This window comes from Pseudophryne corroboree, chromosome 6 (assembly GCF_028390025.1).
Source record: "Pseudophryne corroboree isolate aPseCor3 chromosome 6, aPseCor3.hap2, whole genome shotgun sequence".
Classification (NCBI taxonomy): Eukaryota; Metazoa; Chordata; class Amphibia; order Anura; family Myobatrachidae; genus Pseudophryne; species Pseudophryne corroboree.
In genome coordinates this window covers 747,176,886-747,198,110 of record NC_086449.1, presented here as the reverse complement: position 1 = coordinate 747,198,110, position 21,225 = coordinate 747,176,886, and the positions used below count along the sequence as shown (strand labels likewise).

Here is a 21,225-nt window from a genome sequence, read left to right as displayed (position 1 = left end):
CCTTTACACTGTAGCAGCACATTGCCGACAAAGGGGAACAGAGCAGATGCTGCCGACCCATTCTGACACTCTCCTCAATTTACCAACTTAGTCCGTTACTCTGAATTTTGCACAAGAGGCCGCAGATCCCCACGTGTCTTACAGGCTTGGCTGAGAGCTGGCTCTTTGTGACGATTCCCTGTACCATCTACCGTGGCTACGTACTCATAACTCAACTGAACCACTTCTCCCTGCTGGGCAGGATAACTGTTATCACCTACTTCCTTACTGTGACGTACCATTTCTTTTTCGTTATCATGGATAAATATGTGGCGAAGCCCCAAAGGGGTGGTCGCGGCTCCGCTCCAGCAAAAACCAAAGATACCAGGGCTTCGGCCTCAGCTCATGCTGGCTCTCCACCCTCCTCGCCTAACGCTAATGTCTTGGACGGTGTGTCTGATCCTTCTAGATACACTATGGACGCAGTGGCCAGAGCGCAGGAAATCTCTGATATACTCTCACCACTGTTAGACAAGAAACTTGCTGGACTAAAGGATGCCATTGACTCCACCATGACACAGCTAAAGGAACATGGCTCACGGCTAGATGAGGCTGAACAACGAGTCTCGAACCTGGAAGACGATCTAACTGCTGACCGCTCCGTCGTCGACTCTCAAGCGTCCGCCATTTCTGCGATGCAGGAGAAGGTTGAGGACTTAGAAAATCGTAATCGTCGAAATAATCTCCGTGTGAGTGGCTTACCGGAATCTGTCAAACCCAGGGAGTTGCTGTCCCTGGTCTCCACCTGGTTACCGACTGAGCTAAGCTGTATAGTGGATGGCGAATCCATAATGATTGAAAGAGCGCATCGTATTGGTCCTGACTTTCAAGCAGATCGCCGCAGGCCCAGACCAGTCATATTTAAATTCCTTAATTATACGGATAAAGTAAAGGTGATGGAGGCATACCGCAAAGCACAGGGCCTCGCCTATCACGGCGATAAACTACTTCTGTTCCAAGACTTTTCGTACAATGTGGCCATGAGGAGAAGGGAATTCTCCCCAGCCTGCAAGATCTTGTTTGAGGAAGGAATACGTTTTGCCCTGCTCTATCCAGCAAAGCTCCGCGCTCAACGTAACGGGAAAACGTACCTGTTCGACACGTCTTCAGCGGCTAATACTTTCGCAGAATCACTGCGGTGTACGTTCTCACCTGCCTCCAGAGACAGGGACTAACATTGAGACTTTTTATGAACTCGGCGTATATATCATCTTCCTCATTGATACCATGTTTGGCAATGTATGGTTGATTGCAAGTTACTTTAATGCCATGATTGTCACTGCACTGCATATTTTTGACACTGGCTGTTATTGGGTCTTTCAACCCTTCTTTTTTTTCCCTCTTCTACCCTTCTTATTCCTACCTCTCTCCCCTTTTTTTCCCCTCTTCCTCAGTCTAACTGGAGTTACGTTACTAGTTTACAGTGTGTCACCTAGACCACTGTTTTGGGTTTGAAATTATTTTTTTGAAAAGTGATATGCTGCAACAAATTGTTTACGACGACATCTATTGCTGATCACATGGTATAAGTTTACTGTTTTTATCGATAGCTTGGTCTCCCTACTCGCTGGGATAGGGGGAGCCACACAGATTATCTCCTTACTGTTTCACGTGTCCGATAGGACGGGAATTGGTTGATTTCAGTTTAACATGGCTAATTCTTCAGAGATTAAGACAAACTTAAAGTTCCTCACTTGGAACGTAGAAGGCTTGAATACTCCGATTAAACGTAGAAAGATATTGCAACATCTCAAACGCCTACGGCCAGATATAGCGATGTTACAGAAGACTCACTGGAAATCGGGAGACCCTAATGTACTGCGGGACAGTTGGTTTCGCGATTACAAGTCGGCCTCATTTACCTCTAAGAAACTGGGTGTAGTAATTATATTTCATAAGTCTCTCAGATATTCCATATTGGATACTCATGCAGACGATGAGGGTCGGTTCTTGTTCATAAAATTGCAACTAGAAGGGGAGCTCTACACTTTAGTGACCTTCTATGCACCAAATTCGGAACACAATGCTTTTTTTTCGGATGTTTACGTCCGACTTCAGGAATGGGCGGAGGGTAGATTGATAATAGGGGGTGATTTTAATTCCACACTTCATCCGACCCTGGACCGATCGGATGTATCTAGTGGACGGAACTATTCCGTACCAGCATCATTGCAGTTTCTATCATCCTCACTCAATTTGGTAGACCCCTGGCGACACCAGCACCCTGTCGGTCGCGAATACACATTCTATTCACATCCACACGCCACATCCACTAGGATGGATTATTTGGTTGCTCCCTGTTGCGCTGCTCTCTCGGGTGAGCGACTCCAAGGTAGAAAATATAGCCATCTCTGATCACGCCCCTACGTGGTTCACCCTTGAGTTAAGCTCTCCTAAAACAACCTTTAACTGGAGGTTTCCTTCCTACTTGTACACGTCCCCTGAGTTTAAGACCTACTTAGAGACCATCTTCATACACTATGCTAATGACAATACTCAACATGTGGATGATATAAATCTTTTCTGGTCTGCCTCTAAGCCGGTGGTGCGGGGTTACATCATTGCATATGTTGCGAATAAGCGTAAAAACCTCAATCAACGGTTTCGTGATCTGGGCCTAGCACTTACTAACTCATATGCGAAATTGCTGTCCTCTCCGACCGACGATAACCACAGAATCTACACAGACACGAAACACCTCTATAACACTCTTTGCACAGAAAGGGCCCAATATGCCTTGGATTTTCAAAAACATAGATATTTTAAATGGGGTAATAAAGCGGGAAAACTCCTAGCAAATGTGGTTTGTAGCCAACGTCCTACCCCGCACATTTTGTCCCTTCTTACCGGCCCTCACCTATCCTCGGACCTGACGGTTATCGCTGATTCCTTCCTAACTTATTACAAAGAGTTGTACACAGCCCCACCAGATGACCCCGTTGGAGGCATGGCCTTCCTTCGCTCGGCCGGGTCCCCTACACTGACAGAGGATGACCGGGATTCCCTTATGGAACCAGTCACTGAACTAGAACTATCGACGGTGATGAAGCAGTTAGCTAATGGTAAATCCCCAGGCCCGGATGGATTAAGTGCAGAGTACTATAAATTGTTGCTGCCCCATGTCACGCCCCACCTCCTGACCCTATTTAACTCTATTTTATCTGGGAATGCTGCCCCTCCAACCTTTAATCAGGCCCGTGTAATAGTACTGCCGAAACCTGGAAAAGACCCCACCCTAGTCCAATCGTATCGCCCGATCTCCCTCCTAAATCAAGATTTTAAAATCCTGACTGCTCTTATGGCGAACAGGTTACAGGTAGTGCTGCCCACGATATTACATCCATCCCAAACTGGCTTCGTAAAGGGGAGAACATCAGTGCATAACATTAGACAATTGATAGCTGCACTGACTGTATCGGCCCAGTCACCGGGAGGGTCATCTTTGCTGGTGAGCTGCGATGCTGATAAAGCATTCGACCGAGTGTCATGGTCTCATCTGCTGAGAGCGCTTCACTGGCAGAGATTTGGAGCCGGTTTTGTCAGGTTCTTCCGCACCATATATACTTCCCCGGCTGCATTCCTCACGGTGAATGGAATGAACACCAACACTTTCACGCTATACAGAGGCACGCGACAGGGATGCCCACTCTCCCCACTCCTTTTTGACCTTGCTTTAGACCCGCTCATCAGACATTGTCACTTAAATTCCACCTGGTATGGGATTAAAGTCGGTAATCATGACCTTAAAGTCACGGCCTATGCTGACGATTTATTACTATACTTCTCAAACCCTCAAACTGTGTTTCCCAGCTTACGGTCCCTACTGACAATCTTTGAGTCAATCTCTGGGTTCAAAGTCAACGAATCGAAAACTGAGGCTTTGGCCCTGCACCCTCGTGCGACGCACAATTGGAATAGTCCATTCCCCTTTCGTTGGGCAAACCAGACAATCGCATATCTAGGACTCCAAATACCCATTGACCCAGCCGATTTATATAGATGTAACTTCCCGCGAGTCATCACACGTACCTTAGCTGACTTCCAGGCATGGAAACATCTACCCCTCTCCTACCTGGGCAGATGCCAACTGATCAAAATGATCACCTTCCCGAGACTATTATACCCTATTCATATGTTACCCTTACTACTATCTGACATTGACTTGAAAACTCTAAATAGTGCCTTTAGTGAATTCATTTGGGCACACAAAAACCCCAGAATCTCATTATTTAAGTTGTGCCAATCGCAAACATTAGGAGGTGTCAATTTACCTTGCCTTAGAAGTTACATGCTAGCAGCAAATTATCGCTACGCTGTTGATTGGCTACATGAGACGGAGACCTTCGCTAATACCGGCTTAGAGCAGGCCTTCTGTCCCGAGACTTCACTTGCTAGCTTACTACATAGACGTCCGTCTTGTTTTTCTCCCCAGATTAAAAACAACATCCTACTAACTTCTACCTGCACGGCATGGAGACAGGCACGTTCTAGGATGGGTATTTCTAGCTACAACACGACTTTCCTCCCCCTAGCCCATAACCCAGATTTCCGAGGGACCACTGTGCAAAACACGTTGGCAGCCCCATCAGTCCAGGGAATCAGATTGTCATATCAGTTACTATGCCGAGACGCTTACCAGATACACACGTATGCAAGTCTTTGTGAGAGATTTCCACAAATTACAATTCCACTATTTGTATATTTTCAAATCCATAGTTGCCTCAACAAATCTCTGACCACAATGACTGCGAAAGATAGGTCCAATAGTATAGATACCATTCTACAATCAACGCCTAGAATATACCACTCCACAGCATTCCTTTACGCATTTCTCAAAAAAAACATTGATTGGGAGTCCACCCAGTCAGGACTGACTAAATGATTGCCAGATTTCCCGAATATCACTACCTCTGCCATGCTTACTGCATTTAATAGAATCAATAAAACCCTCATATCAGCGTCATACGCAGAGATGAATTATCAAATCCTACACCGCTCCTACATTACACCGAAATTACGATTCCAAATGGGTACAGCTTCTGATTCCAAATGCTTCAAGTGCGGCATACCTGATGCAGATATTTACCACTGCTTATGGAGCTGTCCAGAAGTCAGTAAATTCTGGAGCCTAATACAAACCTTTATTAAGGAAAAACTACGTATTACCATGGTGGTCTCCCCGGAGTGGGCTATCTGGGACATATATTGCACATCTCATACCCCCAAGCTGTCACTTGGCCAGCGCATGCTGCTAACTAAAATAGCGGCGGCTGGTAAAAAAAACTATCCTGTCACAATGGATAGCTACTGATTCTTTGGCTTTATTACTACCAAGACTATCAAACTTATTTCATATGGAATGGCTGGAAATGCTATTTGACAAAGAAAGTAAAATAGAAAAATTCTTTGGAATTTGGCTCCCTTAGATACAGATGCTAGACAACGTCATTAAGGCCCCTCTTAGACAAGCTATATCCCACACCACGTGGTATACTCTTGAAGTACTTACCCTGGGTCGACCTCCTTTTTAGAAAATAAAAAATTGTTGAGAGATGTTTATAGTCCATACCTAAATCGGAACCATTTATTTCCTGTTTATTTCCTTCTATGCCATGTTGAATGTTTGGGCTGCTATGTGGCCTCTGTGTTATTGTGATCCGTTGTTACATGTTATGATATATGTATTAGGCAGATGTCCAATAAAGTATTATTAAAAAAAAAAAAGTGTATGTCTCTGCTCTTGTCAGTCTGGTTCCAGCAAATAATTGCACCCCTACCTGATGTTTGAACTTTCCTTCAGAGAGTTCTTCGCATTCAACCTTACTTTGTCTCTCCAGTGGCTCCGTCGGATTTGCCCTTGGTTCTACAGGTGTCCCTGTTTAACCTTTGCATTCAGTGGACCTCAAGTGGCTGACTGCAAAAACGCTTTTCTTTCTGGCGATTGCTTGTGCCCAGAGGGTATTGGATTAAGGGGCTCTCTCCTGTCGCTCTCCCTTTCTGATCTTTCATCCGGACAGGGCTGTTCTCTGTACTTGGACTGGCTACCTCCCTTAAGGTGGTATTCAGATTCCATCTTAACGCAGAAATTGTGGTTCCAGCCTTCCAATCCCCATACCTTTCGTCAGGGGAAGCCACCTTGGATGTTGTCTGTTGTCTTCGGATTTATGTGGATCGTACTAGTTACATCCGGAAATAGATTCCCTTTTTTTCCTCTATGGGTTCCACAAGAAGGGCTTGCCTGCTGACAGTCATGCAAAGCCATCTAGACAGTCTATTTCACAGGCTTACATGCAGGCTGACCTCCCTTTGCCGATGGACGGGATGCCGGCGTTCAGAATCACAACAACCCACCAGAAAGTATCCTAACCCTCCCCTGCCCCCACCCTAGCCCTAAACCTCACTTGTGGGTGTCTAACCCTAACCCTCCCTGATGGTGCCTAACCCTAACCTCCCCTTGTAAGTAGCTAACCCTAACCCCCTCTGCCCGGTACCTAACATTACCCTTCTGGTCCCTGCACCCTAACCCCCCCCCCCTTCTAATGCCTAAATCTAACCTCCCACTCCTGCTGCAGTCCCGCTGAAAGAACATACAGGATTCCAGGCGTCAGCGGTTGACCGAAAGTAACCTCACCGCTAACCGCAAAGTTCCCACCATTGGCTACAATGGAGCGCATAGGCGCTACATTGTATCACTGCCGTGTGCTGCCTGACAGACACTACAGGAGCACACAGCCAATCAGGAGGGTGCCACGACGTGGCGCTCCCTGATTGGCTGAAGGGACCCTCTTTGACAGGAGTCAGGGGGGGTCCTGGCAGTCGGGGAAAGGGGTCCCATGTGTAAACATGGGACCCCTTTCAGTGCGTGGTCGGGTTTGCGTTTTTTTTTTTTTTTGCCAAGTACGTGGATTATTCAAAGGCCGGATTCTTCACTGGATTATGTGAGTATAATTTTTTTCAACAGGTACCCCTAGGATTCTACATGGAGAAGAGGACCGAGCCTCGTGGGAACATAGGTAAGTATGTGTGTATGTTGGTGTGCATGTATGTAATAAAGTTGTACTGTCACGGTGTGTGTGTCCTGTTTTTATTGGGGTATTTTTTTAGTAGTACTACAGGTACCAGCGGGCCCGGTTTTCCACCGCATGCTGGTACTTGTGGTTCTCCAAGTACCAGCTTGCGGGGGAGGCTTGCTGGGACTTGTAGTACTGCTACTAAAAACAATATTCACAAATTCACACTTGGCTATCAGCCCCCCATGCGCCGCCCTTGGATGGGGGGGGACAGCCTCGGGTTTCACCCCTGGCCCTTGGGTGGCTGGAGGGGGGGGGGACCCCTTGATTGAATGGGTCCCCACTCCTCCAGGGTACCCCGGCCAGGGGTGACTAGTTGGGGTTTTAATGGCACGGCCGCAGGGACCGATATCAAAGTGTCCCCCGGATGTGGCATTATCTCCCCAGCTAGTGGAGCCCGGTGCTGGTTTCAGAAATACGGGGGACCCCTACGCTTTTTGTCCCCCGTATTTTTGGAACCAGGACCAGGCGCAGAGCCCGGTGCTGGTTGATTAAATATGGGGGGACCCCTGTCATTTTTTACCCCATATTTTTTCAAGCAGGACCAGCTCAAAGAGCCCGAGGCTGGTTATGCTTAGGAGGGGGGACCCCACGCAATTTTTTCCAGATTTTTAAAGACTTTAATCAACTTTTTAAGGAACACAATGAAGCCCTGCAAGGATCTCACAGATCCGGCCGGGATTCCTTGTGTTTTTTCAGGCAGTGTTTTACTCATCACTCCCGTAAAACACTGCCTGATATTACGAATCACATCGACATCGGAAAAAACGATTGTGCAAAACTCAGCAGCTTAGTGAATGATCGTATCAGGATTCAAAAAGTTGCAGAAAAATGCACCCGATACCATTCGAGTTCAAACACCCTTCAAAACGGCCAAATCACGAATATTAGTAAATATTGCCCCTGGCTTCTATGGGTTTTTCCTCTTTGTCACCAGTTCCCTTCTCTATTGCATGAAAGTGTGTTTCTTGTGTGTGCCAGTCTTCCTTCTCTCCTATCCTGCTCCTGCATTGGGCTTGTTCACAGAACTGGCTAGCCCTGGCTGTGGGTGGTGTATAAGGGAGGAGGGACTGGAGCTTCCTTGGATCTCAATAGCTTTAACTGTTTGGTGCCTGGTCCTTTCCAACCACTTACACCCCGATGTCATCCCTGTGGATTCTATGGACCTCAAAGAAAAAGAGTTAACCATAGTAAGTCTACCATAACTCTTATTTTATCCTGGGGGTGCTATGAAAAAAACCTGATACTCTAGGGTGTCTTGATTCAAGGAAGTTTAGGAACCACTGATACAGGTATTGCATTTGAGGCAGAACACTTGATATTGTGTGCAACCTTGTTAAAGGGTCTATTCATGAAGCAATGGATAAAAAGGAGAAGTGAGCCAGTGGAGAAGTTGCTCATGGCAACCAATAAGCTGCTCTGTATAATTCTATAGTACACAAATTAGAAATGTTACTTCAATGCTTGCCATGGGCTACATCTACACTGGCTCACTTCTCCACTGTTTTCACTGCTTCATGAATAGACCCCTTACGCAAGCTACCTCCGCCTTATCTTATATGTCTATAGTTTACATATGTTTCTGAAGCTCTTGTACATATGGGTATGTTTGTCATTCTTTTTATATTATATAAGCCAGACATCTTGAGTTCCTGGTCTGCTGATTCTTTCAAAAAGATGGTTTATTTTGACTACTAGCTAAAGTCACAGTAATTGCTCCTCTAGGGAACTGGAACTTCAGTAAATATTTGGAGAAATCTTAAATAAACTCAAACAACATTTCAGCCTAAATCACCTTTATAAAAAATTAGCCACATTACCCCTCAAAACTATCAGCAAGGTAGTGACCACTCCATTGTATCACAGTGAAGCTGTGAGAATATGTGAAAAACTGTCTAATTTGTTTCAGGAAAATCTCTGTACGTGAAAAGGCTTTATCAAAAGCTTGTATCAAAATTCCCAAGAAACGAGCCTGTTCTTAAAATAATCCGGCTTATTAAACCTGAAGTGGATGAAAATAAAGTGCTGGACACACTACTTCCTTTTCTGGATGGCAATCTAAAGAGTTGTCCTGTAATATTCCACATTGACATCACATCGTCCGTAAGTAAAACAATGGCTTTTACCCCGATACCTGGACTGTTTTTGAGCCTTATTTCTCTCAGGTTACATTTTCTGGGGTTTCCCAGAGATCTCAGTAAACATTGTTAAATTAGGTGCCCTCCCACATTAAAATTATTAAATGATTTATCATTGGTTGTGCATGAGGGGACTGATATGTTCCACCCCTGTTGTTGCAATACTCTATCCAGGCACCTCTCTAATGTATCACTTGCCGTATGCAAAATGTTGGTAGTATTGAAATGCATGTTCCTTCCTTCTATGGTGAGAGAATGTTTGGTACGTGAGCACTATAGTCCATGGTGTAGATGGGATGTGTAGTTCCACAGCAGCTGCAGTGTCGCATATTGCCTTTCACTGCTACTGTACATTGTATTTACCATAAGGCCAGCTTCAACACATCTTACACCTCATCATTGTGTCAGGGTGCCATGATTGTGCCCTTGATCATCAGGGGGTTGGGACCTTGAGACCTTGGACCCCTCACTTCACAGCGGTAGTGGATTGGCAGGCTGGCCTGTTCTCCTGGTAATCTGCGAGAGCTTCCCGAATTTGTTAGCCTTCCAGCCATTTTATGATAGTCTGCAAATCTGAAATACATAGAACTGAGGCCACTATGCTACTAGGTGATGAGATTCTCAGCTAATTGGTTAACATGAGTGGAAACCTCTTTTAAGGCAGAGCACAATAAACTATACTAATTTGGATTACCCCGTGCTGCACCTGTAAACATGGAGATTGAAAGTTGTAATGGGTTCACCACGTTGCTACAGTATATCATCTCTGGTCTGTGCTTTACTCACACACACAGGGTCTGGTTAAGGTTAGTGGGGGACCCAGTGCAACTAACGTGTGGGGGCCCCAACCAATAAAATTTACAAAATGATACGCTTTCCAGCCGCCCCAGTGCCAGTGTCCCCCAGATCACCTCTTAGTACTCCTCCAGTGTCTCCATTGATTGTCAAGGTTGTGGCTTTCTGAGATGCTGTCGGAAGCCACAATACAGGTGGCCCCGAGTAATGTAGCTCTGTGGAGGCCCCTAGTGTGTGGCAACCTCCCTAGCTGCATGATCTATAGTCTGGCACTTGCATACACAAAGCAGCATATCATTAGGACATTGTGACCCATGCCCAAAGAATTTGATCTAGCATACTGTATGTTTCACACGCATCAGTAACTGTCACTCCCTGTCAGATCTGTGTTATCTCACCAGCTGCTGTATTCTCTTCTTGTGCTGCAGGTGAACAGCGGGATATCAGAATTCCTGTTTAAGCTTTTGGTTTTGCAGTACCTGATGAATTCTGAGGGAAGAATATGGAAGCGCCTTCCCAGTCACCTGTACATCATTGAGATCTTGGAGTCCTCCAATACGATGTTTAGGAAACAATTCAACACTGTAAGATCTCATTGTAATTTCATGGAAGTAGTAATCAGTGTCTGTCTGTCTGTCTGTCTGTCTGTCTGTCTGGTGTCCCTTCTATACATGTCTGGCCGTAATCTGAATTAGATATGTCCACCTTGAGTTATTTCCAAGAATAGGTTAAACTCTGGTCTCCTTTCACCTGACTTGACATGTAGTATATACTGTACCTTTAAAACTGAAGTACTGTTTACCTCTGACAAGTCCATTGAAAAAACTAATTTCATAGTTGAGGTCATGGTTGCTCCTTGGGTCATGTGACTGTTTCTTTCCACCCTGCAGCATTTAATGAGTGTGTCTTGGCCATACATTAAGCCATATGACTATAGAACAATGGCATTATTGACTCATGTGCAGTGAGATAGGACAGCGTAAATCCACAATCTACCACTGTGTAAGACAGCTCGACCACTCGTATGGGTACTCCCAGGGCATCTAAACCTTTTTCTTGGAGAGCTATATTAAAAAAATGTCTTTGAATGGAAGGCCATAATTCTTTTCTCATAGTTAGCTTTGCAGCAATTAAGTAAGGGGTCTTTGCTGAGTAAATCTTGTTCTAAGAAACACTAACGCTAATAAAATATCTATATATTAACATTAATATTCCTCAGAGCAGTGCCCCAGATTTATAACTTGCCACACATCTGTGCTCTTAATTCATGTTAGGTCATATAGGAGTGCCCATAAGTCATAATGAGCCACACTGTAGTACTCCCAATTCATACTATGCCTTAGAGAGGGATGCATTTAATTTACTGCCAGACGGAAACCCGGCGCAACAGGGCTATTCCTACTCGTGGGTGTCCACTACACCCATAGAGTGAGAATAGGTCCTGTGGCAAGCCCGCAAAGGGACTCTTAGCACTCGCCCCACTGCTGGCATTCTGGCGGGTGGGATGCCGCTGTCCGGAGATTGACAGCCAGTATTCTGTCCGCCGGTCCTCCATACGGAACCCCTAAGAGCAGTGCCCAATTTATGATATGCCCACATTTATGCCCCCAAATCATAATATGCTACACAGCAGTGTTGCCAATGCATGATATGCTCACATCTATTCCAGCAAGTCATAATATGCCTATTGACTGTGTTCCAAATTCATAAGCCACATTCATCAGTCCACCCCAATTCAAAATATGCTACACAGCAATTAATGATATATACTGTAGCTCATGCAAATACATGTGTGTACCTCAGACCAGGTTGTTGCTGAGTGTAGACAGAGGCTGAATGCTGATCTGAGATTCTGAAATGGCATTGGATGGTGGGACAAGAAGATCACTGCTGGGAGAAGTCCAAGCCCAACCTCCCACTGTTCTCCAGTGTACGAGGTGGTGCACACTTTCCCTGCTATAACACTAGGGCTGGATTGCAGCTTCTTGCAGGCCAACATTTAGGCGATGGACTGTAGTTTGGACACCCCTGTGTAAGACCAACTCTCAAAGCTAAGGAGAAAGCACAGATTGGCATTTGTACAGGCGGGTGGCCTGTTCTGGACTTTTCACTGGTGTGATTTGAATAGAAGTTGTCCTTACATCTGCAGGGTACAGATTTTAAAAATAAATTTTTCTGCACAGTTACTGTACTTTTGGGGGAGGGAGGGGGGCTGGTACCTCAGTCCCCGGTTACTTCATTTTTTTTTGTTTAACATTTTTTCTCTTGAGCGGCGGTGCAGGCGTCTACTGGACGTCTATACAGTTGCTTCAACACCCGGCAATGGTGGCGGCAGCACCGGCGACCGTCTGGTTGACTTCTGCCGCAGGGTATCCTTACAAGGCAGCGCACACCTCATGGAGGCCCCGCAGCTGCATCCGTACACCGGGACGGTAAGTTACCAGCTGCTTGCAAGGAGCCGTGACGGTGTGACGATCCTCCCTGATGGTGGGAGACAGCGGTGGGGGCAGGTGCGGTGGGGGGACCAGGACACTGTGCCCCCCACTAGACCACCAGTGCACAGGCCTCTGCAGGGTCTCTGGAGTTGATAGCACTTGAGGGGGAGGTGAGCCTAGGCTGTAGCCGCTCCCCCACTCCTGAGACTATCTTAGAGCCTAGGCTAACTGCATGACTCAGTCAAACTCCTCCTCCCTCTCTCTCCTCCCCTCAGAATGCTGGGCAGCCATTTTAAGTACAGTTCTTTGTGCAGTCAGTGCAGAGTTTAGCGGACATCTCAACCTCTGTACAGCAGCTCCTGTATAGAGGTTGGATGTCTCTGCGCAGGCCAGTGACACAGGAAAGTTCCACTCCCTTGTCGGAGGAGTGCTCTTAGCCAGAATCCCTTTTTGGACCAGGAGTCGGCCACTTTAGACATGGAGTCCTCTTTGGTCACTGAAGATTCCATGTCCCTGGCTGACGTAGAAGCGCTGGTCGGGGCAGTTAGAGCAGTACTTCAGATTGAATACAGTATACCGACCCGTCTCCTCGGGACAAGGCTCTGCATTTTAAGCGTCAAAAGAAAAAGTCTACTTTGTTTCCTGCATTGGCTCAGCTGGAGGACATTCTGGAGGTAGCCTGGTCTCAGCCGACTAAACGCATGGCTTCCATTTACCCTCTACCGCCTAAGGAAAGGGGCAAGTAGGAATCTCCACATCCAGTGGATGCACACGTGGCACGTTAGGTCCTCCCTATCCCAGATACCTCTTCCCTCAAGGATCCCACAGATAGCTGGAGAATTTCCTCTAATCAGCTTATTCTCATGTGGGAGCCATCACTCATCCTGCCCTGGCATTGGCTTGGGTAGCTAAAGCTATTGGAGATTGGGCAGAGAAGCTAGAACGTGGACAGACAATATCCAAAAGGCGAGTACGTACCTTGACAAGGCAGCCATAGACACTGAAGTCTTAGCATCCAAGGTTTCAGCTTCCATGATTGCTACCAGATGGACCCTTTGGCTATGTTCCTGGTGCACTCCCTTTTGCAGGGGATAGGCTGTTTGCTCAGGAACTAGACAAGATAGCCTCTACACTGGTAGCGTTCAAGACTGCCTTCTTGCCTTCAGCTGCACCACCTTGAGCCAAGACTACTTTTTGCTAATTTTGGCGGCAAGTCAGAGTCAAAGGTCAGGTGTCCTCTAGATGTCAGACTCCGTCCAGGGGCTCTAAGCCCCGAGCTAAGCAGCCCTGGGCTACCAGACGTCCCTCCTCCAAGCAGCCCGAGAAGCCTACCGTGTGACGGGACGGTCCTCCTTCTGGGGAACCCCAAGGTGGGAGGCCGACTTCTGTCTTTTGCGCTGAGGTGGATAGACACCACGATGGATGTATGGGTCAGAGGTGTCATCTCTCAATGATATGCACTGACATTTTGTAGACGTCCTCCCCGACGGTCCTTTGCACAGGACTTCTGCAGGATGCAACAAAAGCAGAGGCTCTTCGACAGTCAGTGCAGTCTCTTCTAGCCTCCAACGTCCTCATCTCTGTCCTCAAGGCTCAGAGGGGTTGAGGCTTTTATACAAACCTCTTCCTGGTTCAGAAACCGAATGGCTCCTACCAACCTATCCTCAACCCAAACAAGTATCTTCGAAACCCCAGGTTTCACATGGTGTCCCTCCGATCCATTATCTTGGCACTGGAACGGTGGACTTCATGACATCTCTGGACATTCAGGATGCATACCTCCACATTCCCATCCAGCCCAATCAGCAATTCTTCCTCCACTTTGCCATCCAGGAAGATCACTACCAATTTCATGCATTACTGTTCGGTTTGTCTACTGCCCCTTGGGTGTTTACCAAGATTATGGTGTCACAGGGGAGTCTGAATATTGCCTTATTTAGATGATCTCCTCCTCCTGGCCCGGACTCCGGGCATGTTGCAAGACCACATTCAACTCATGGTCAGTCTTCTACCCCTTCAGTGCATTGACGCCTTCGCAGGAAATGCTGTACTTGGGGGCATTCTTGGATTCTCGTCTTCAACATGTCTTCCTTCCACAGGACAAGGTTTTGGCCTTGCAGTCCAGGATCAGGTCCTTTCTGCATCATCGCTGAGTCTCCAACCATGTGGGTATGAAGATCCTGGGGTCAGTGGAAGCCACATTCGTCATGGTGGAGTACGCTCAGTTTCACTCCCATCCTCTACAGTTACAGGTTCTCAACCAGTGGAATGTGTCCTAACTGAATATCAAGGCACAGACCATTGTCCTCTTCAGGGAGGTTCGACACTCCCCCATGTAGTGGCACCTAAAGACCAACCTGACCCAGGGCTGCCCTTTCTGAATCTCGGATTGATAACCACCTACTCCAGCCCGTGAAGGTGGGGAGCAGTCTGTGATCCTCATTCATTCCAGGGCCGCTGGGCAGCTCAGGAGAGCCATCACTGTACTGGAGCTGAGAGCAATCTTCCGAGCTCTTTCTGTGGCTCAACACCTCCTCCGGGGGTTAACCGGTCAAAGTGCAGTTGGACAAAGATGTCGCTTACTTATATCGTCAAGGAGGGACCCGCAGCCGCGGTGCGATGACGGAGGCAACGCGGATCTTCCATTGGGCGGAGCGTCATCTGCCAGCCCTTTAGGCAGTCTTCATTCCCAGAGTGCTCTACTGGGAGGTGGACTTCCTTAACCATCGGGACATTCACTCCGGCGAGTGGGCTTTACATTCGGAGGTGTTTCAGATGCTGGTCTCCCAGACATCGGCATGATGGCAACCACCAGGTACCAAGGTACAGCACTCGGACAAGACACACAGAGGCCTTTCTAGTAGACATGTTAACACCTACATAGTCATTTTCTTTGGCGTACATCTTTTCTCTAATCCATATGCTTCTGCAAGTCATCCGCAAGTTCAAACGGGAAGGAGGAACTATGATTCTGATGGCCCCAGATTGGCCACTTCAAGGGTGGTACGCAGATCTTCAGTCTCCATCGACACACCGCTATGTCTACTTATAAGACCATACCTGCTCCCTCAAGGCCCATGCCTTTATTCGGATATGGACCATCTAGCTTTGAGGGCATGGCTATGAGACATCAGTTCTGAGGTAGAAGGGTTTCACCAACAGGGTATTTCGGACCATGCTCAGAGTCAGGAAGCCTTCCTTGGCCAGAATTTACCACCGGATTTGGAAGACTTACTTTGCCTGGTGATCTGCCAGAGGGTTCAAACCGCTTGCCTTCCGTCTGTCATGCTTACTAGCTTTTCTCCATGTGGGTCTGGATCTGGGTTTCCGACTTTCCTCGTTGAAGATGGTCTCTGCTCTGTCTATCCTCTTCCAGCGTTGGCTAGCTATCTTGCCAACATTCGGACTTCCTTGCAGGGGGTGCTGCATGTTCAGCCTCCATTTGTGCCTCCTGTTTCTCCGTGGTATCTCTCCCTGGTTCTCCAGGCTCTCCAATCATCCCCATTTGAACCTCTGGACACAGATGATCTCCGCTGGCTTACGTGGAATACATACTTCCTGTTGGCCATCTCCTCAGCCCACCGGGCATCACATCTCAGTTCCTTATCTTGGCCCTCGCCCTTTCTGGTTTCTCATTCAGACAGGGTGGCCCTTCGCACTCGTTTGGACTGCCCAAGGTGGTTATCAAGGTTTCATTTGAACCAGGAGGTAGTTCTCCTAGCTTTTGTGGAGGGTTCCTCTGAGGTGACCTCTCTGGATGTTGTCTGGGCTCTCCGCATTTATGTGCACAGAACTACGGAGATTCCAAAGTCGGATTCCCATTTAACGATTTGCCAAACTTTTTTGATGGCAAAACTTCTTATCCCTGTGGGGATCACATCTCACTCCACTCTGTGGGAGCTTATTGGGATGCTAACCGTGGAGCCTCTGGGGAACAACTTTGCAAGGGGCCACCTGGTCTTCCGCCCAGACATTCATCAGGTTTTACGCCTTTGACACTTTTGCATCGGCCGATGCAGCGTTTGGGCGTAGTGTCCTGAGCGCAGTCCAGAAGCGTCCCTGCCCTTGAGGGTGCAGCTTTAGGACATTCCAGCGCAATTCCTCCAGTGCCCCCCAGTGGACGAACAAGAAAATTGGATTAATGGTCTTACCTATGAAGCCATAGGGGACACAGGATGCCCTCTCTACGCACTGGACTTGCGGAATCTTCTTCCTGTACTAGTGAGTAAGTGGCAGTTCTTCTGTTAGTCTGTCTCCGTGTGTGTGTGTGTGTGTGTGTGTGTGTGTGTGTGTGTGTTGGCCTTCCTTCCTCTTACTTCTCCACACTTGCCTTGGGCTTGCTTTCAGAACTGGGGCGGGGTATAGGGGAGAGGGAGGCTAAGGCATGCTGGACTCCAAGAAAAGGATTTAATCAGATAAAACCATAAATCCCATTTTTTTTTCTTCCAGTTTTTATTGAAATTTAATCAGTTCGAGTTTAGTGAATAAGTATTGGTGAGCAAAAATTATATAGCCGCTGCTGTAGCGCGGCTCTCCCCACCCCCAGTCTCTCTGCCTCTCCCCGTCCCTCCTCTCTCAGTCCCCGCATCACAGCCGCCACTCACGGCAGCGTTCACCCAGCTCCAGCAAGCGAGGTCTCGCTTGCTGGAGCCGGGTAGACGCTGCTGTGAGCAGCGGCTGTGACATCCTCCAGCGCTGCTCACCCTGTTCCCGCCTCGGCTCTCCCCGTCGCCGCCGCTGCTCTCCCCATCTCATTCAACTTTTTTTAAAGTCGAATTGAGATGGTCAAAAAGGGGGCCAAAACTTTTGACAGTTGGCAGCTATTCCACCGATCCACGTGCTTTTCGACAAGTCAAATTCCTCGACTTGTCGAAAAATTTGGGGTTATATTGAATAGGTCGGAACCCCTTCCGACCTAAAAAAGTTGAAAACTGCCGTCTTTTCGACAGACTGCAGCTTTCGACTTCAAGTGAATATACCCCTAAATCTTTTGATAGTAGCGTAGCTCCACCTCTATCGTTGAAACATGAAACTTCACAAACCCTTGCAGCAGTCATTTACTTCATCTGGCTAAAATACTTACAGTACTTGTTTTACGGCCTGAAAACTTTAATTTTAAGGAATCATCAAAAATAGTGTTTACATTCACTATTTCTTTTTCATCCACTAGGGGTCACTGGAGTACTCTTGGGATATGGACGGTTTCCGTAGGAACAAGGCACTGAATATTAAAATTTAGAACTCTCCTCCCCTCCATATCCCAGAGTACCTCAGTGTTTTTTCTGTGCTTCTCGTAGCAACAGGGCTTGTGTGGAGCTTAACCACACTACTTTGAATATTTTTATTTTTAATTTTTTTTTCTACTTTACATTTTTTGCTCACAGCACATCCCTTCCCAGTTTCTGTAAAAACTTTGTCCGGGATAGTGCCGCTGCATGGAGCAGCGCATGGCGTGTCGGTCCTCACAAAGAGCACCCTCACAGCCACACGCAGCTCATTCCCTGACTGCTGCTACAGCTGGACGGAGCTTACAGATAGAAGCCCCGTCACAGCCTTCGCCTCTGGAGTCAGGTATGCTTGGTGTACGGGGCGGTCAGCGCACGCTGCCGCCCCGCTGTGGGGGGATACTGGTCACTGACGCCGCTCTTACTGCGCCCGCCTCTCCTGACAGGCCGCCCCGGCAACCGCTCTGAGCAGCGCCGCCTCCACCGCTGAGACCCGCCGGCCGCCGCTCACACCCGCCGGCCGCCGCGCTCACCCGCCGCTCGCACCTGCCGGCCGCCGCTCAGACCCGCCGGCCGCCGCTGTAGGACCGCGCTCCATTACAGCGCTCCCTGGCTCCTTGCACCCTGATTGCGCTGGGAGTGAGATACCCACGCCCCGGTAATTCCCGCTCAGACAGCGGTACACGGGCCACGGGGGAGGGAGCAGAAGGGGGGGGGAGATGACATTAGCGGAGGGCTGCATAAGGGGGGTGACATTGATGAAATAGGCTGTTAAGCCTATATTACAGGGTTGGCTGCACTTGTTACATATACCCTGCACTGTGAGGCATGGTGGCCATTTTAATCTTGCTTCCTGTCTTCCAGTTTGTGATTCCAGAACGTTCCTGTACTACATCTCTACTCCACCGAAGGCGCAGGGGTGTAGGTGGGAATTTGGGATCAGTTTCATATAGTACTGGCCACGTGCACTACACTTTGCCAGATATATATATATATATATATATATATATATATAGAATCGTTGCGTTGGCTGGCACTCCGTCTAACAAGTCAGGAATCGCCTTGGTGCCCTCCTGACCACTGATAGTGGAATGTATAGGTCACGAAGTTTAGGCGGCACTCAAAGGACTTTCTAGGTGCTGAAAGGAAACCGGAACTATAGCCTACATGTCATCAACGTTTCAGTTTTATTTCAAAAACTTTCGTCAGGATACAGAGCAATACAAACCACATACCTTATATAGATAATACACCCACAGTGTTAGGCTCATCGTCCCGGGGCCGCGGCTGCGGTGGATGACGTCACACAACGTGCGACGGGTGCTGCGTTTGCACCGGATCCCGGCAGCCGTTGCCTGGAGACCAATGAATAAATTAACTAATTAACCCATATAACCCATAAATGATGTACAGTGAGCATTATTCCATGACTGGATTAAATATTAATGATCTGGTGAGTTCACTACAGACTGATTAACCATGCAAGAAAATATTAATTTCTCTGACGTCCTAGTGGATGCTGGGAACTCCGTAAGGACCATGGGGAATAGCGGCTCCGCAGGAGACTGGGCACAAAAGTAAAAGCTTTAGGACTACCTGGTGTGCACTGGCTCCTCCCCCTATGACCCTCCTCCAAGCCTCAGTTAGATTTTTGTGCCCGGCCGAGAAGGGTGCACACTAGGGGCTCTCCTGAGCTTCTTAGTGAAAGTTTTAGTTTAGGTTTTTTATTTTCAGTGAGACCTGCTGGCAACAGGCTCACTGCATCGAGGGACTAAGGGGAGAAGAAGCGAACTCACCTGAGTGCAGAGTGGATTGGGCTTCTTAGGCTACTGGACACCATTAGCTCCAGAGGGACCGAACACAGGCCCAGCCTCGGAGCTCGGTCCCAGAGCCGCGCCGCCGGCCCCCTTACAGAGCCAGAAGCAAGAAGAGGTCCGGAAAAATCGGCGGCAGAAGACATCAGTCTTCAACAAGGTAGCGCACAGCACTGCAGCTGTGCGCCATTGTTACTCAGGCACACTTCACACTCCGGTCACTGAGGGTGCAGGGCGCTAGTGGGGGGCGCCCTGAGCAGCAATGTAAAACACCTTGGCTGGCATAAATACACCACATATAACCCCCAGGGCTATATGGATGTATTTTAACCCCTGCCAGAACTCACCAAAAAAGCGGGAGAAAAGGCCGCCGAGAAGGGGGCGGAGCCTATCTCCTCAGCACACGGGCGCCATTTTCCATCACAGCTCCGCTGGAAGGACGTCTCCCTGACTCTCCCCTGCAGTCCTGCACTACAGAAAAGGGTAAAAAAGAGAGGGGGGCACTAATTTGGCGCAGTTTTGTTACTAACAGCAGCTATAAAGGGAAAAGCACGTTTTATAGTGGTATTCCTGTCTATATATAGCGCTCTGGTGTGTGCTGGCATACTCTCCCTCTGTCTCCCCAAAGGGCTAGTGGGGTCCTGTCCTCTATCAGAGCATTCCCTGTGTGTGTGCGGTGTGTCGGTACGATTGTGTCGACATGTTTGAGGAGGAAAATGAGATGGAGGCGGAGCAATTGCCTATTATACAGTTGTCACCCCCTAGGGAGTCGACACCTGAGTGGATGAGCTTATGGAAGGAATTGCGTGACAGTGTCAGCTCTTTACGACAGACAGTTGACGACATGAGACAGCCGGCTACTCAGCTTGTGCCTGTCCAGGGGTCTCAAACGCCATCAGGGGCTTTAAAACGCCCGTTACCTCAAATGGCAGACACAGACACGGATACTGACTCCAGTGTCGATGATGAGGAGACATACGTGACTTCCACTAGGGCCACACGTTACATGATTGAAGCAATGAAAAATGTATTGCATATCTCTGATAATACAAGTACCACTAAAAAGGGTATTATGTTTGGTGAGAAAAAACTGCCTGTAGTTTTTCCTGTATCCGAGGAATTAAATGAAGTGTGTGATGAGGCGTGGGTTTCCCCCGATAAAAAACTGATAATTCCTAAAAGGTTATTGGCATCGTACCCTTTCCCGCCAGAGGATAGGGCACGTTGGGAAACACCCCCTAGGGTGGATAAAGCGCTCACACGCTTGTCTAAACAGGTAGCACTACCCTCTCCTGATACGGCCGCCCTAAAGGAACCTGCCGATAGAAAGCTGGAGAATATCCTAAAATGTATATACTCTCACACGGGTGTTATACTGCGACCAGCAATCGCCTCAGCCTGGATGTGCAGTGCGGGCCTGGCGTGGTCGGATTCCCTGACTGAAAATATTGATACCCTAGATAGGGACAGTATATTACTGACTATAGAGCATTTGAAGGATGCATTTCTATATATGCGTGATGCACAGAGGGATATTTGCCGACTGGCATCAAGAGTTAGCGCGCTGTCCATTTCTGCAAGAAGAGGTTTATGGACGCGGCAGTGGTCAGGCGATGCGGATTCTAAAAGGCACATGGAAGTATTGCCTTATAAGGGGGAGGAGTTATTTGGGGTAGGTCTATCAGACCTGGTAGCCACGGCAACTGCTG

The 21,225-nt window shown here is 47.9% G+C and overlaps 1 protein-coding gene across 7 annotated transcripts in view; it reads left to right on the top strand.

Moving 5' to 3' along the window:
* The window catches only part of RNF213 (ring finger protein 213), a 680,515-nt gene that overhangs the window by 361,591 nt on the left and 297,699 nt on the right, over window positions 1–21,225 (top strand). For all 7 annotated transcript variants that reach the window (XM_063928518.1, XM_063928521.1, XM_063928520.1 and 4 more), the window contains 2 exons: window positions 9,019–9,212; window positions 10,471–10,626. In XM_063928518.1, the coding sequence (XP_063784588.1) occupies window positions 9,019–9,212; window positions 10,471–10,626 (350 nt within the window). The remainder of the gene's footprint in view (window positions 1–9,018; window positions 9,213–10,470; window positions 10,627–21,225) is intronic.